This window comes from Corvus kubaryi, unplaced genomic scaffold (genome assembly GCF_017639235.1).
Source record: "Corvus kubaryi isolate FWS band 111438036 unplaced genomic scaffold, C.kubaryi_AGA036_p1.0 37398, whole genome shotgun sequence".
In the NCBI taxonomy this organism is placed as follows: Eukaryota; Metazoa; Chordata; class Aves; order Passeriformes; family Corvidae; genus Corvus; species Corvus kubaryi.
Window position 1 is genome coordinate 25,602,156 of NW_024581137.1, and position 17,465 is coordinate 25,619,620.

Sequence of the window (17,465 nt, forward strand, 5' to 3'; positions counted from 1 at the left end):
CAACTTAAGGGTGGGAGGAGGACTTCTTTCTGCAGTGGCAGTGGATAGTGAAACACTGCCTTTTTTCATGCCTGTTCTTTTCCTCACAAGCTTTCAGTGCCCTGTGCAAAATAAATGTAGTTGCAGAAAATACCACCACCAAATTTATCCTGACTTGTCTCAGCAGAAGTAGCAGAATTGAGAGTGGAATTTTGCCTCTGTGAAGTAGTCAGTTCAGATGACAGAATAACAACATTGAGGAGTCCCCAAAGTATGTGCTTCTCTGGGACTGTGTTGCCCCATTTGATTTGACTGTTCACTAAATGATGACTGGCCAAGCTTCCTCATCGAAACCCAAACAGATACAAACAATATTGGGTAAAGTTAGATCTAAATGAAATTCTTAAATTGTAAAATTTAAGAGTGAGCTGCTTTTGTTTGTTTGTTTACTTAGGTTTTATGGCTTCCTCATCTGTGGGGTTGCGCTGTTCTAAGATGAGCCCTACTGGGTGAGGTAGAGTTGTAAGTGTTGCACACTGATGCCTCCCAATGACCAATATAAAGCAGCCCACGATGCATATTTGTAAAACTCTTCACCTCCCCCTCTCATAATACCATAATTACATCACCTTTTAAAGTAACTGTTAAACTTATCACATACCAGCCAGCAAGTGTCTTTGTGTTAAATTCCCGTTTAATGATGGGCTTTGATTGCATATTACCAAGCAAAGGGAGGACAGCTGCATCGCTTTAAAATGCATGTTCATTGTGCTCTTGTATTTTTAACACAATAGTCAGAATTCCATAGAAGCTAAGATAGAAATTAATGTACTCCTAATCTTTAGAAAGTAGTATTAATAAAAGAGTAAAGTGGAAATATCAATGTAAGTAAAATTCTATCTACTGTCTTTTGGTATCCAACAGAATATTTTGCACTCTAAAGAGCATATTATTTAAGGAATGTCTACTCATTTTGAATATTTTCATGCTTTAAAAAAAAGCATTCTCTGCATGTTCCTGTCTCTTTCTTGTCTTTTTCCTGTCACAACTGTATTTAAATAAGACTACCATAAAGCAACTCATTTGTGAACACTGAATTAAAAAAAAATCTGTCCTAAGGAACAACCTAAAAAACCAGGAAATTGACATCACCTTCCAGAGACAGTGCTTGGTTCAAGGTCAGACCATTGATCTTTCACCCAAACTACATATATTAAAGTGCTGTTTTAGCACCGAATTTGTCTGCTAGTATCAGTCTTTTTCTGTATGTTTATACTGATAGAACATAATGAGATTACATACATTCTGATGAATAATTGCTGCCTTGTAAACTTGCCACCTACCTACAGTGACTCTTATGAATATTTGATGATAATAAGTAGTGGGAACTTCACTGTGTTGCTTACATGCACTTAAAAACCCCAGCAGCACAGGAGTACCTTTTGTTCTACTTTTTTGCTTGGGGTAAGCAGTATGATATTTATATTCATATTAAATATTAAATATTAGATACATCTAACATATTCTTGTTCTTATTACTACGAGTTCTGTTTAAATCATCATTTTGTTTTAGGAGGAAAAGGTTGTAAGAAGACACAGTTTTTAACATTTAAAGTTGTATTTTAAGATGAGGCAGGGTCGACTGGTTGGTCTTACTCTTCTATGAATTAGCAGTTGAGAAAAAGGAAAAAAATACAGTGAGCTATACTCCACATTTTGCAGATGCAGACATATTGTACAATGTGCTAAAATTAGTGTCTGTAGGTCAACAGTTTTGTAGACCTCTGTGCAATGTCTTTGGTTTATCCGCTCTCACCTTACAGATCCTATAGGCAGTAGTTTTGGGTCATATTGTAAATGAGGCAATATCTGTCAGCAACAGGCAGCACCTTTTATTGTCTCTTCATCTGGTTTCTTTTCTTGTAGATGTGTAATAGAGGGTCTTCACCTTGTATGTTGTTTCAAGACATTTTTGTGTGAAGCTGGTATCAAAACCCACATTTCTGATGTGTGTTCAATTGTGATTCTTGATTTTGTTTGCACATTTGAAAACCTAGTGGTTTCATTATCCAAATTACTTTACAGACTATGTTCAAAGCAGTTGCTGTATTTCATTTAATTACATAGTTTTCCTTCTGAGACTTGCAGGGCCTGTTATGCAGCTATATTTTTCCTTACTCAAATGGTGAGCACAACAGCAACAGCTCTGACATTGATAGGTAGACGTTTCATTTACTTGAAATAATCTGGCATAACAGTTACTAGTATTATTTTTTTTTCAGTAGCTCCTGCATATTGAGAGTGTAAAATCCATAGTTTTATTAATGCTCCTATAGCAGTTTTCTTGAAAAGCAGTGCTTTACAGAATGTGTTTTTCTTTCAGGGAATCAGTTTCCTCCTGTTGCAGCTCAAGATCTTCAGTTTGTTCTGAAGGCTGGATATCTGGAAAAACGTAGAAAAGGTAAGTCTAGTTATCTTTGTGAAAGCTAGTGCATATTTAATGTCTGGGAAGTCTGTATGTCTGTATTTGATGTTATACACACGAACAACTTTATACAGGAGTGATAAAATCAGTAGAAGCTGAAACATTGAAATATTATTATGCAAAAGAAGCATAGCACATAATTGCTCCTATAGTATTGAAAGAAAATTCTATTTCTTTATTGACTAACAAAATCGTGCTGTGAAAGTGCAGTCAGCCATAATTCAAAGACTTTCAGGTGTTTTTGAAGAAAACATTAGGAACGTATGTACAAGTACCATATGTTGACTTCATGTTTCAGTGAGCATCAAGATTTATTTTCCTTCAAGAGGGCAAATATTGATCTCAGCTTTGGTTCAGTCAATATTTACCTTGATTCAATAAATCTTATATTGTCACTTTAATACCCACTTAATGCTGCGATAACTCTAGGAAATATTTAGGAAGTTGTTAATTATTTCCTTATATTTAATGCTACACATGACTTCCCTCTTTATGTGATTTCAAATTCCTATTTGTTTTCTTACATTTTTTTATTTCTAATTTCTAATTTCCTTCTCAGTGCCATGCATTTCCTTAGTTTCCTTTCCTTAGTGTCTTTTCCTGGCTCCTCCTCCCTCTTACCTCACCCTTGAAAAGAAGTAACACATTTTTGTTCAATGGTGGCATAAACTGATATAACACATTTTGTATTAATTTCAGACCACAGTTTTCTTGGCTTTGAATGGCAGAGGCGTTGGTGTGCTATCAGCAAGACGGTCTTCTATTACTATGGAAGCGACAAAGGTACTTACAACAATTATTATAGAAATGATGTTTTAATGCACAAAAGGATATGAAAATTTTAGTAGAGTTGGAAACAGTGAATCAAAGGTAATTTTAAGAAATGGAATGAATCTTTTAAAAGAAAGTTCATTTCTTTTAAACTATTCTTGGACAGTGCTATGAATTTTTAAAATGTGTAAATATTTCTCAGAACTTGTAAGTGGTATACATGTTTTCTAAAGCAGGGAAACTGAGGAAAAAATATTTAAGTTTCTTGTAAAACTGCTTTGTTTGCCAATAACAGCTGGCTGTTTGGTTTGATAGTATGCTGGTACTCAATTGTGTTACTAGATGGAAAATATTGTTTCTCTCCAAATAGGATATTAATTTGAAAATACCCTATAGTAATTATACCTTCCAAGTTCCTTAGAGATGGTTCTATCCAGGAAAACATTAATCTAAAAGCTGCATAGTGGAGTTCTTTGTTTCTTTTAAAATAGTTTCTGTTCTGGAAAAGCTAGAAATTAAGTAATGTATTTAACCAAAGCCAGCCGTGGAAACTAAAGCAAACTTCTGAAGGTGACTTTTAACTTTAAATGGCCAGTTTGGAAAGAATCTCGCATAAATGTTGTGATACTACTTTGAATTTTTAAAATTGACAGTCAAATAAAACATATTTAAGTGGTGTGCCATGTACGTTTGAGTTTAAGGGTAAACTAAATCATACATAAGTATATCTGAGTAAATTTTAAAAGTAAAATAATGTCTTCCCCCCTGACCACCCCCGTGCAAAAAGGAAAAAATTCCAGGGCAAACTTTCCATTGAAGTAGTTTCTTTATTTTTCTTTTTATGTTTGTCTTTTTATTTTTGAGATTACTGCAGGTAGTTATTATGACTAATATTATGACTAAGACTAATATAATTTGCTCCAGTTTGTTTCATTCCTTGATATACTGGCTCATTTACGCTCATCCTCTCTTTAAAAATACAAGATGTAGAGAGTCTAATTTTAAGTCTGGTTTTCATTTTGCTAGTTTCCCATCATGTTTTCAGAGTTTTGCTAGTATATCTGCTAAATGTTCCCTTTTCTTCTATACTCTTGGGATTTACAGGTTGATCAAGCTTCACAAACATGAACAATCTTCATTCAGAAATTTTGAGATGTGGCATAATACTGATTTGTCAGTACTGATTGATTTCTTTCTCTGGAAAATGATCATGTGCTGTTTATTTTTATATATATAGTTATACATTGCCTATTACTTTAAAAATGGCAATTGTTTTTTCAGAATATAATGCTAAGTCACAAAGATTGTTCTTGATTACAAAATCTTTGTATTTTTGTCTGCTATTTTTTTAGAAAAAAAAAAGGTTTGATTTTTCTTTTTACATTCTTTTCCTTGTGGTTATGCTAATGACTATTTATGCTTTCTAGCATACGGCCTTTGTATTAAGGCAGGCATGTTGCCCACCTGGCCTTAGTCCGTTTTTTTTTTTTCTTGTTTTGCAACAACCTGATTATCAAGTCTGTGTTGCAATTTTTAATACCTGTGTTGAATGCTAAGATACATGGAAATACATTCCCTAGCACTCAGAATGTTGGGGTCATGTTAGGAGTTGACTGTGATATTTTGTGGGATCTCTTTTGTTTATGAATCTATAGACAGTTTTTTTGACTAATGCATTTACAGCTTTTGTAGGCTGCAGATTGTTTGGGGTAGGTCCTCTTAACCATAACCTCTCCTATGTGGGAGGGGCACATAGTCCATTGGAACTGCATTGAATCACAGAATCATTTAGGTTGGAAAAGACCTCTGAGATCATTGGGTCCAGCTGTTAACACAGCACTGCCAAGCCCACCACTAAACCCTGTCCTAAGTGCCACATTTACATGTCTAGTAAATACCTCCAGGGATGGTTACTCCACCACTTCCCTGCGCAGCCTGTTCCAATACTTGACAACCTTTTCAGTGAAAAAAAAATTCCTAATATCCAATCTAAACCTTCCCTGGTGCAACTTGAGGCTATTTCTTCTTGTCCTATCACTTGTTATTTGGAAGAAGAGGCTGACTCCCACCTCATTACAACCTCCTTTCACATAGTTGGAGAGAGCATGGCATGGTTGGACTCCAAACAGTAATTCATGGAGGAAGCAAACAAGTCAGATGCATGAATTTCTGCCCTATCTCCACTGGATTGGTGCTTGTAGTGCAGAAAAACTAGTTAAGCATGGTGCAGTGACTTAATCTTGTAATATGGGATGACTAAGTCACTCCTGAACTTGCCTTTGAATAAAAAAAGTTTTTTCTAGACTGGTCAGAGGTACTTTGTTCAGGCCTGTGATGCCATTGTATATAAAATGCCTGTTCAGTGCAGAAGCAGCTCTTCATTGTGCAGAAGCTGGTCACCAGCCATGGCAGACTAGTTTGCTGTTAAAAGTGAGCTGTCATCCTAATGGTTGTGAGCGTATGTGCTGCAGTTTATCATGCTGTTCAGCTGCAGGTTGTCAGCATGGATGAGGTGTGTGATGAGACAATCCTGAGCAGGTCTGGCATTTACTCACTGGAACTGTTTTCACTCCCACTGTTGTGGCCAGCAGTGGTACCTGCTGTAGTACACTGTTGTGCTGGGGGCCTTCTTTGTTTACTGTGACCCTTGATAACTTGGACCATGTAGAAATTCAATGTGTGTTCTGACCAGCTGTAGAAGAGCACTGAAACGTGTGTTTGGTGGCTTTGTGCAAATTGTGAACCTGCTTTCAAAGTGACAAGGATTCCATACATACTCAGTCCTGCAGCCCACCTCACTTTAAATGGGTAATGGGCTGCTAGTGCCTGTTTGTTGGGGGATGTGTTGCTGACAAGCATCAGGGATTTCTATGTCCATCTGGGCTTGTTTTGAATTGTGTCTGTTTTTAAAACCAGACACATAAGTGAATAATCTGTGAAAGCTATTTTGTGTCTGCTGTGATGTGTCTTTTGTTAGCCAAAGTTTGATTTTCACGCTTAAGTATCAGTGGAAGTGTAACAGAGATAAACATGAGGCTATAGGATGCCTTTTTATTATTTGTATAGATTTGTTGTTTCCAAAACAGTTTTAATTCTTCTTTCTCCTTTTTGCATTGGGAAAGCAAGAAGCGTGGAAGTGTATAAAGCTCACAAACATGTAAGGAAGAATCATTTACTCTAAGCTGAATGATGAAAAATGTGAGGCCTAATCCAGAAGTATATAGTGCAAGATAAAGCCTGTGAAATACAGTAAAGGGCTGTGTGTGTGTGTATGTGTATGTGTTCACCTAAAAGACTACAAGCATCCTTTCCACAGTTGTGATGCCTGCAGGCTGGTGTCTTTTTTCCCTGTTTTCTCTTCTATTTTCTCCTACATTTGGTGTAGCATTGGGTAGTGAAACAATGTAATTTATCCCTGCAATATAGACAGGTCTAAGTGAATCACCTGCGTTTTTTTCCCTTGATCACTGATAAATGGAATAGATGGAGAAACAAGGCTTAAAGGTTTGAGCTAATCACACATCAGAAATAGGTATTGCAGGAAGCATGTGTGTATTTATGCCTATGCTGTGGTATCAGTTGCCAGCACGTGGCCCACAACATTGCATAGGAGTGTGTTCAAATGTCAGAGCTGGGTGGGATTTTGAGAAGCTTGCCTGGTCCTCTTTTTCATAGTTTTTCCTTCCATAAATCTTTTATAGTCCTCTCTTTCGTTTTCTTCTATGCAGTGGCACCCTGAATTGAGTACCCTGGTTTCCTATCATTTTTCTATATGATCTGTGGCTGTTCCTGTGTCCTTAGACACTGAGATGGTATGGATAACCTTTCAGACCTCAAAATGCATGTGAAGAAGGAATGTTAATTTGTTGCTTTATAAATGATTGAATTAATGGCTTCATTACTTCTTTCTCACTAGGCCACAATGTTATATGCCCTTCTGTCTCAGCAAACTGGAGAGATCAGCTAAATGTTTAGCAAGACAGTAATTGATAACATTATGGTAATTTTCCCCCTGCTAATGGGCACTAAAAATTTATTTTCATTTTTATAACTTGAAAATGGTATCTGCCTGCCCGCCAGTAATATGATGTTAAAGAGGGGTATAATTCAGAGACTTTTAGAAAAGTCTGAATTTATTTTTTTTTCAGTTTCTTTAGTTTTAACATGGACATGATAATTTTGGATTTCTCTGAATAATAAGATAGTGATGACCAGGTCAGTGGTGAACTACTTCTATCTGGTCAGAAAAGGGAATTTTGCACGTTCAACAGGACTTTGTTGTAGCAGGGTGATGTCAATCAAAGGCGTCTGTCTAATGTGTACTGGATCTTCTGCTATGAGACTGTTAAATTCAGACCTTGAGAGTCACACTTGCTGTTAATAATGTATTATTTAGAAAATAACTACTGGGTATAAGCAAACTGAATATAAACAATTCAGTCCCCAAAATCACTGCCTCAATTTCTTAATTATTTTACAATTTCAATTTCTCAGAGGACTAGATTAAAGGAAAGAAGAAGAAAAAAAAGGTGATGACATTTCAGATCTGCTGTCTAAAAGGGAAGAACTTTTGTGCATGCGTTTGGAAAAGACTGTTCCAAAAGCTGGAAAAGGAATTACCATTTTGGAGATACTTACACTGAACTATTTTTAGATAGCACATGGTAAAGTATGTGAAACTACATTTAGCATGAAGCCATGTAAACGCTAAAATCTTACAGGCTCCTAATTTCAAGATGAAGAGAGTTAAATTATAGACTCTAATAGTATCTATAAATACTTTATCACTCTCTGAAATCTTTGTTTGCCTTTGTTCCTTATGTCTTTCTCTGTAACTTCTTTCCTTTCTACCATCCGAGTCTTCTCTGTTCTTCAGAAGGCACTAATTCTTTTTACATGTGCTAATAATATGAGCACATCGCCTTAGGCCTCAAATTTACAACCCAGTAATTTCAAGATCTCATTGAAGGTTTACCCTTCTTTGTTTTAAATGTTCCCATGGACTTAGTTACGCAAGGTTACTTCAGAATGCTTTTGCTCTGCTTCCCTTGAGACTCTCTTTACCCAATATAATATTGGCCCTGTTTCTGTTAACAACATTTAACTCTTTTTAGGATGAATGAAGTTTATGTGTAAGAGAAATGTTTAAAGGCTTTCAAATTTTATTCAGATCTGAATTTTCTCTATTTTAAATATAGGGTCGTCCCCCCCTCCCCCCCATATTTATTTCTCTCAAATATCTGTGTACTAGCTTTGGGGTTTTTTTTTTAGTACTTGGTGCCTGATTCTCCCCTCTGCTATACTACTTCTTTATGATTTTAAATTCCTGTTGCAAAATGATCTACACAGACCCAGATTTATTTTTGTTATGTGCCTGACATGGGAAGAAGGGGAGAGAGGAGGATGAGCAGATGAGAGCAAAGGATAGCTTATGCTGAAATGAGATTTGGCTTCATTGTGGAACAAGTTATGCTTGATGATGTTCACAATCCTTTTTGTTTTTACAAAGACTTATTACACTTTTTGCATTTCTGTTTTATGTTTTTCTGGGACAACTTATGGGTTTCCTGTTGTTGAATTGAAAAGCTCTATTTTGAGAAAATAACAGCAAAAATGTTACTGCTTGTCAGAGAGGAGTGTTCCATCAGCATGTCTCCCTAATTCACCCTAAATATGCTGTTGAATTCCTGCCTAAGCAAAACTCTGGTTCTGATTTGAGGGTTTAAAATCAAAGTTAAATATCTGTAATGTAAATGTGCTTCTTGAAGCTACTGTTAAGACTCCTGCTATAAAAACTAACAATATCTAATTTTAAGTCTTCAAGTAAAATCTTTAAGTCTTCAAAGTTTTCAAATATCAGAAATTGTTTAATTCTTCCTAAAGCACAGTCTCCAGAAAATATTTCTGGTATAAACAATTTAACTTGTGATGTGAAAGTTCACAGGAGTTGCTGTGGCCCTAACTTCACAGGGCATCTTGAAACCAAAAGCCCAGGTCTGTCCAAACTCATTTAGCTGCAAGCCTGTGCTGATGAGTGAAGTCGAGGTGATTGTTGAGTCTGATAATCCCAGGATGGCTCTGCCTTCAAGTCTGCACCTGACTACTTTGCCTGGCCAAGCAGCTACTGTGGGTTGTGGTATGCTCTGTGGTGATCAGGTGACGGGGTTGGTCTCCAGTCCTGACTGAAAAGGTGTATTCTGCAGGAGCAAATGGGATTTGTAGACCTCCACTGTTTGTCACCATCAGAGCAGGCAGCTGAGCTGTAGCTGACCTGTGTTCTGCCATTCTGTATTTGTGGAGCCATTTCTCAGGACATACTAGGTCTTATCTCTGGCTTGTTGCCCCAGGGAGTGTGAATGCATACTGAGTCTTCCTCTCAACTTTATCAGGTTCTGAGTTAGATCTGTGAAGTAACTCATTGTCTTAGAATTTCCTCATTTTCAACATTTGAGGTATATGCATGATGCCCCGTTGGACTTTAATCAGAGGTTACTGCTAAGACAATTGGAAGTAAAAGTAGCAATGCTAAGTCTAGTCTATTGCTATAATGGTCGCTGAAAGAATTTAATAGCAAAGGATTGACATATATATATATATGTATGTATTCGGTGGTGCATGCAGGTAATTTTCGTTAGCACTGAAATAGTGTGTTCAGAGAGATAAGACAAAAACAGTGTAAATAGAAGAACAATCAAGTGGGATATGGATGCCATGCACCATACCCTTCCAAAGTACAGCATCTTTGTGGTTTAACTGCGATGCTCTTTGAAAGAACGAGTACCAGTGCGGCGATCATTCGAGATCAGCTCTGTAAAAGTGTATTACCTAAAAGGGATCATCCATGTCACAGAGAAGCAGTCTCAGAAATAATCCAAGAGAGTAAATTTGAATACTTGCCTCATTTTTATCTTGACAAAATGTTTTTACCTTTTGAACCTGGTGTTCGTTTATTCTGCCTGCGTGCTCCTATCTTCTAGGGTTTTGATAAACCGCCAGCATGGGAGACTGAGAAATTAATATGTTTCACTTCATCTTCTCCCTGAGGTCACAAGCGAGGGAACAATAACGTTCCTAGGGAGAAATGAATTTCATTAAAAGGGACCTAGTTAACCTATTGCAAGTTATTATTTCTAATATCTGCCTTGTGTGTGATTTCATGAATTTTGCATGTGTGTGCTGTTTGAAATAGGGCTGGAGGATTGAGCAAATATAAAATATTGGTACTGTATTATTTGTAGTTATTTAAGACAGAATAAAACTTACTGGGAGGAAGGGACTAGAAGTGAAAATAGAATAGTACCCTAGATTTTCTCATATAATTGTGTTTTTGGGTGTTTACTTGCCCTGGGTGAGAGTTCATAAAAAGGTGGAAGGACAGAGAATATGTGCATATAAGATTACTAGCCAGAGTATTTGACTGGTGACCGCCCTTATGTCCGTTTATGTTCACATTTCTGTGTTAGCCAATTTTTACCCTCTCAGGAGTGGAAACAGATTTTCTTTCCTATTAAATTTCCAGAAATATGACAAAAAATTGTTGAAAACTATAGTTTTCCTATTTTATCCACTGTAGACGTTTTCTCCTTTTGTTGACAAGCGTAAGCAATGGTTGCTCAATTTACACCTGGGTTCTATTCAGCAATACTTAAAGTAGTTTTGCTGCTGTGCCTGATGCTTATTGTTAATTAATGCTTTTCTCTTCTGTGTAAAAAGAACCCACACTAAATGGCATTTTTTTGATATGCAACTACACTTTGTTCTTTGTTTGCCTGTGCAAAATGTGAACTATGATGCCAGTCTTCACTTGAATGCTGCACTGTGATCTGCAGAAATTGCAAAACTTAATTACTTTTACATTTTTGGTTTGTTTTTAATATTCGCCAAAATATGCCAGAGCACATAAAATCTGATGCAGAATTTGGTCCGAAGGGCTTGAAAGGAGTGCACAGGTGCCGCTTGCACAACATGCAGTGTATTTAAAGTCAGATCTGTTGTAAGTGATACTTTTATAAACCAGAACCTTTGAAAAGTAGAATTGTCTTTAAAACAGCCACATGGCTGTAGATAATAAACTGTGGTAGGGCTCAGTGCTTTTATTAGCTAATTAAACATTTGGTGTTTTGAGAGAAATGCTTTTGGAATGAACACAGACGCACACACCTGAATTTATAACAAAATTTATTCTGTATTTTTGCCATGTTGAAAGGAGGCACATCTGGGAGTGGGTGGGAGGATGTGAAAAGCTGCTTTTCCAATTGCTTAAAAAGGAGCTTGAAGTTTATTTTTTGAGTGAAGTGGTTAGTTTAGGAGGGAGCTCAGCAAGTTCTGAGCTAGACAGGTTTTCCCATCGGTTTACTGAACCCGAAAGAGACACTGATTTATAGGAAACGCGTCTTGCAAGTTCCAGTTCTTGGCTTTCCCTAGATACAAGTGTCATAACATGTACTTCCTACTAAATAAGACCACCATCTGCAAACATCCCCCTGTGGAATTCCTTAGGCATCCTACAGAAAAATGTACTTTTGGGTACATCTTCCCTTAAAATAAAGCTTTATCTCCAGAAGCATCACTTAATCATTTTGCTAAAAACCTCCCTGTTCTTTGTAAAATTCATGAAATAGAAAACAAAATTTGAATAAACGATAACCTGCTGAGGCACTTACATTCACTGTTGTAAATGAAGCTCTAACTTTGTTTTTTATCTCCAACAGACAAACAACAGAAAGGTGAATTTGCCTTAGAGGGCTACACCATCAGAATGAATAATAGCCTTCGGAAGGATGCAAAGAAAGATTGCTGTTTTGAAATCTCTGCTCCAGATAAGCGCATTTATCAGGTTGGACTTTTTTATGTTGACTTGAAATTTAATTGATAAAGCCGTTACAATTCCAGTTACTGAATTAGCATTTCAGTGAAACAACTGTCACTGACATCTTCATGAAAAAAGGAAACCCTTGCTTGCTTATATTGTATATTCATATTTTAGGAAAAAAAATCTGATTAAATGTATGTATGTACATGGTCAAATATTATCTTTTTGGTCAAGAACAAGGAAATCTATCATCTTTATCTATTGGTCATTTCAATATTAGCCTTTTAATATCTATTGTATAGTGTGCCTGTGTGATTTCTTGGATGAATTAAATAGTAAAAAAAAAGTTAAAATATGTATCAGTGTTAAATACATATTGTATTGGTCATGGCTTTTCAAGGAAAACCTACGAAAAGGCACATATCAGCTGTGCAATTCAGAGATCTATCAGCCAGACAGCAATATGGAATGTAAGTTTAATAAGTTTTAAATATCTGAGATTGCAGTTGAAAGCCAGTTAATTAAGCTGTCAGGTAGTGTGTTGGAGTCTGACAAGAACATTTTTAAGAAAACTGTACCCAGCAGTCTAAAGAAATTCATGGGTGTCTTCTAATTGTCAAGGGCAAATTTTGTTCATCAGTTCTGGCTTTGACATTGATGAAGAGAAGCAGCTTTTTTCTGCACAGCTGCCAGCTGCTGATCAGAGTTTCAAATCCATCATCCTCTCCTTCAATTACGTAAATTTATCAAAATTAGCTGTACATTATAAGAAGCATCCTTGCAAGAAAAGTACCAGAAGACATGAAAAGAATTGCTAATGGTTTCTTGAGGAAGTGACGGGAATGTTACAGTCCCTCTTTTTTATTGCTAATGAAATTGTAGTTGTGTTTTTGTCGTTACTGCTAGAAGTTATTAATAAACATTTAATAGTTTACAGCTGCCACTCCCAAAGAAGCAGAGGAATGGGTACAGCAAGTCAAATTTGTAATTCAAGGTAAGCCAGTCAGTGGAGCAGTTACCTTTATTGCCAATGCTACTTAGTGATAGTAGTTCTGTCCATTTACTTATCTGCCATGTTAGTACATGTAGTATGCCCACATGTCCAAGTTTTGAGTAGCAAGTCCTAGTTTTCAATTGTGTTACAGCTTTTATATGACTTTTCTCTTTTTTCAAGATTTTTGCTTTTCTCTCAGAAAAAGCTTGAAAATTAGCTTTAAAAGCTTTCATTTAGCTTGAAAGCTCTCTCTTATACAAGCTCCTTCACATAAACTCTTTCTTATCCCTTGAAGAGTGTCAAAAAAAAAAAAGCAGAATGTACTGGAAGGAGCAGGTCATAGAAGAACTGTTTTCATTTTGCCTAAATTTCTGCTTAGGCATTCTTTTCCACTAAATGTTAACTTTTTAAACTGTTGTTACATAGATACAGGATCTAATACTATTCCTGAGGAGGAGGAAGAGGAATATGATGATGTTGGACAAGTGAACAGTGAACCGATAGATGATAGCATTTATGAAGAAGTTAAAGGTATTGTTGAATTCTTTCTTTGTGACTTGTGATCATTTTGTCTTCTCTACTTCTAGTTTGATAACTCTGAGTGGTTTAAAGTAAGAGTAAAGTAACATGATGAGTAAGATACTTTTAAACTTCAGATCTTGCTATGACATTGAAAAAAGAATGTGTTCAGAGTGAGAACACTTCAGTTTTCTTTAGCAGGGGCATCAAAATAGTGCAGAATGTGTAAAAATGAACTCAGGGGACTCTTGGCTCATTAACATTTTCTGGTATGCGATTTTTTTAAATTGAAAAATTGAAAAGCCTTACATCTTTTTCCAGAAACTTGCCCATTATTTTTTTCTTTATTCATTTTGGCATTTGTATTAAACAAAAGTTCTCTATCATTCCAAATGTTACCAGCTTCTGCCTAATACATGGTATTATAATCCTGCAAGAAAGCAATGTGTTAGTTTGAAAAGACTCTGGAAATGAACTGCAAATAAAGCAACATGAGTATTGACACTGTTCTGTTCCATGTTCTCCAGCATGGCTATGATTACACAGAAACTTTTTACTGTGGACTTCCCAGTGTGGTCGCATGATTATGACTCTAAATGTCCAACTGTATCTGTCAGATGGCAAAACAAAAGAAAAAGAGCTCGGCAAAAGTTCTTGATAATAGACATTCAAGTACTAGGAGAAAGGTGGTTGTTCTTTATTAAATTTTAAGAAGCTATGGAAAATATCAGTTTTTCAGTTATCATTAGCTAACAAATGATACTTTAAAGTGATATGACAATTAATAATCACTTGGTATGAAATAGAGTCCTATACTCCTTGCTGTTTGGAGCAGTGCAATTATCAGCAATAATTTCAGAGGAAAAATTAGTTGTGTCATGTCATGCTGACTAACTTTCTTTATCTGTTAGGTAGAATATTCTGACCATTGGAGAAGAGAACATTTTACACTTTGTCTTGATTTTCAATTTAAGGTCATTTCAGTGACTAAAGAGAGAAAAAAACAGTGTCTCGTGAAAATGAATATCATAAAATTATAAGCTATAAAATTATGTATCTTTAAGAGCTGTTTTTTTCGTTGGATCTCTGAATTGTACCTAGACTACTTCAACACAGAATGCATGTTCTGCTGAAATGACATGCAGTGTGTCATGCATGCTGAAAAACTCTCTACAGTGAATATAAAAACTACATTACCAGGCTTAATCTTATAGCTACAAGATACAGCCAAACCTTATTACAGTGCTTTTTGGATGATGAGGTTCTTACAGAAAGTGGTCTTATATGCTTGCTTATGCTTTTGTTAAAGAAGCTCTACATGTATCCTGGGATAAATTACTCTTTTTTTGAGCTTCACTTACCTTACCTGTTCATTTGAATGTCAGATAGTAAGTAGAGCTGGAGAAGTAATGCATAAAATATTGGGAGAAGGACGTTGGTTAATATAGACTTCGAGTTCTTTGCTTTGAGCTCTGTCTTCAGAGAATTGCTGCCTTGGTGTGATTCTGCAGGAATTTTGAGTATTTTCACTTACATCCCATTTTTATGACCATTTTCCAGGAGCTGTTATCTCCTATGGCTAATAAACCTGAAATGTAACAACATCACAAAGAAGGGGTAGTTCAAGAAATTTAGTTTCAGTTTTTAGTTAAATTAATTTATTTCCCCATGATCTTGGAGTGTGCCTCATTTTCATGTTGTCAAGTAGGGATTATCTTCCTTTATCTCATGCTTTTTCCATCTCATCTATTTGAATTGTCAACTTTTCAGGAAAGACCATTTTACCTTTTACAGTGGAGCTTTTAGTTTTGACTCTGATGTGCTGACGTAACTAAGTGAAAATAAAGTGTAAGTTTGCAATAGATTTTAGGTGAGTCTTTTTATCTTCCATAAATGCACTTTAATAATCATATACTCAAATGGAATTACAGACTTACATCTCTGATGCCTTAGAGCAGTCCTTTTCTTTTTAACCCATATCATATTGAAGAGTGTTAGATGAAATGCTAGTTGACAAACCGCACAGGAGTAGGCCTTATTTGTTTCTTGTATAGCTGTTCATCTAAACTTGATGGTAAAAGAGTACACTCCAGTTTGGTCTCATCTCCTTTAATTAGGCCTGATTGGTTGCATTTAATTGCAATTGGCTGTCCTTTCTATTTTCCCAGGTAAGTGAATTATGCTTTCTTCCTTTCATGGTCGAAGGGTGGAGCATCATTATCCCTGCTGTTACCTGGCATAATAATACGGAACGAATAAGAAATTTGGAATGCCTGTTAAGAGAACAGAAAAAAATTATTTGTACAGCTGCAAAGCTATGCTAAGCTCTGGAATGCTGAAGGCAAATATGCTAGATCCTTTAGAAGAGGGAGAAGAAGTTAATCTTCACTTTGTTGTTATCCTCAAAGCATATTCATGTTAGAGAATTCTAATCCTCTGTTTTCACAGATCCACTAGCTTTATAAATATTGAATTTCAGGTGCACAGCTCATTGTACCGTGTTATCATTTATTTGGTTATAATTTACATTTTCTCAAGTAAGTAAAATTTTGCATTTCTGTGGTTTTCCAGTGTTTGTTATGCCAGCATTTCAGAAGGAAAGTAAGCTATTTAAGTTGATAATATTTGGTTTAGTATTTGAATAAAGAGTTTTTGGATTAAAAAAAGGATATGGAAATTTTTGCACAGGTTTGAAAATCAGGAAATTTTGAGAACTGTGGCAGTAATCAGGACTGACGCTGTATTCTGTAGCTGTCTCATTGCTTAGCTATTTTTTTTTCTCCTGCTTGTGGCAGGAGACAGTGTAGATGAATTTTCCAGGCAGAAGCTGGGTAGGTTCAAACCAGTGTAGATGAATTTTCCAGGCAGAAGCTGGATAGGTTCAAACCAGTATCCAGAATGGCAATAGTCTGTTAGCCTAAAGCATAGATTTCAGTGGTACACACTATGTACTGTCTGCTGGCTGGCTGGTAGTTGGGAGGGGTAAAAAGAGATGTGGGAAATTTAATCTTTTGATCTGTTAAGTTACTTTCTTCTTTAATAGCACATACAAATTCATATTTACCATAGAACGATAATTTTCATGGTTCTCAGTATTAGTCAGTGTTTTACTGTGGTTATTTATGTAATAGTGAAAACCATCAGAACTTTCAAAGAATTCCCAACTTCTAAAACTTCCCTGGGAAGATTCTTCAGGAAAAAGAATCTTTATACTGTCATAGCAAACTAGGCTTTTAGTCTTTTTGTTTTTTAATAAAATCATGGAGGAAAACATGGCTAAGCAAAATTAAAAATTTTGTTAGTAAAGGACCATTTTTCTTAATTAGCTATTTATTTTCTACCTTAGTACACTGTATGTAATTTTGCAGTCTACAGCTGAATGTTACAAGCTGTGACATAAAACACCTTCTGAAACTGCAGTATTAAATAACTAGAGCTGTGTGGATGCATAGAGTTTCTAGCTTAGTGGTGTTTTAAACAATGGAGTTGTCCTTGTCATAAAAAAGAACATGTGCCAGCTTTAAAGTTGTTCCCATCTGTTACAGCCCTTGAAGACAGAATTTTTTCTGTTAACTTGAGGTTTCAGTGACATAATTTTAAGGGCCTTCGGTATTGTCTTCTGTGGTTTCACATCTGTGTGGAGCGCATGTCCAAAACTGCAATGCTAACCACTGCCTGCCACCTTAATCCTTTCTTCAATCTCAACTCAGTTTGTGTCCAGTCTACCACACTCTGGCACAACAGGAGAAAAGAGGTGTTAATCTAAGTTAACATACTTAATTTTCAAATTTGTGTCGCTTTTTTTCTTTTGTTCTCTTTCTCCTCACAAACTTGCATTGTAGCAGTACTTTCCATGGTATACAGTATAATTTCTGTTAAAATGATTCTAAAGATAAGTTTTGATT

At 35.9% G+C, this 17,465-nt stretch overlaps 1 protein-coding gene across 2 annotated transcripts in view; it reads left to right on the plus strand.

Annotated features, from left to right (window-relative positions):
- Positions 1–17,465, plus strand: part of SKAP2 (src kinase associated phosphoprotein 2) — a 120,317-nt gene that overhangs the window by 69,111 nt on the left and 33,741 nt on the right. For both annotated transcript variants that reach the window (XM_042043477.1, XM_042043478.1), the window contains exons 5-9: positions 2,363–2,440; positions 3,164–3,247; positions 11,947–12,071; positions 12,978–13,041; positions 13,468–13,572. In XM_042043477.1, coding sequence (XP_041899411.1) covers positions 2,363–2,440; positions 3,164–3,247; positions 11,947–12,071; positions 12,978–13,041; positions 13,468–13,572 — 456 coding nt within the window. The remainder of the gene's footprint in view (positions 1–2,362; positions 2,441–3,163; positions 3,248–11,946; positions 12,072–12,977; positions 13,042–13,467; positions 13,573–17,465) is intronic.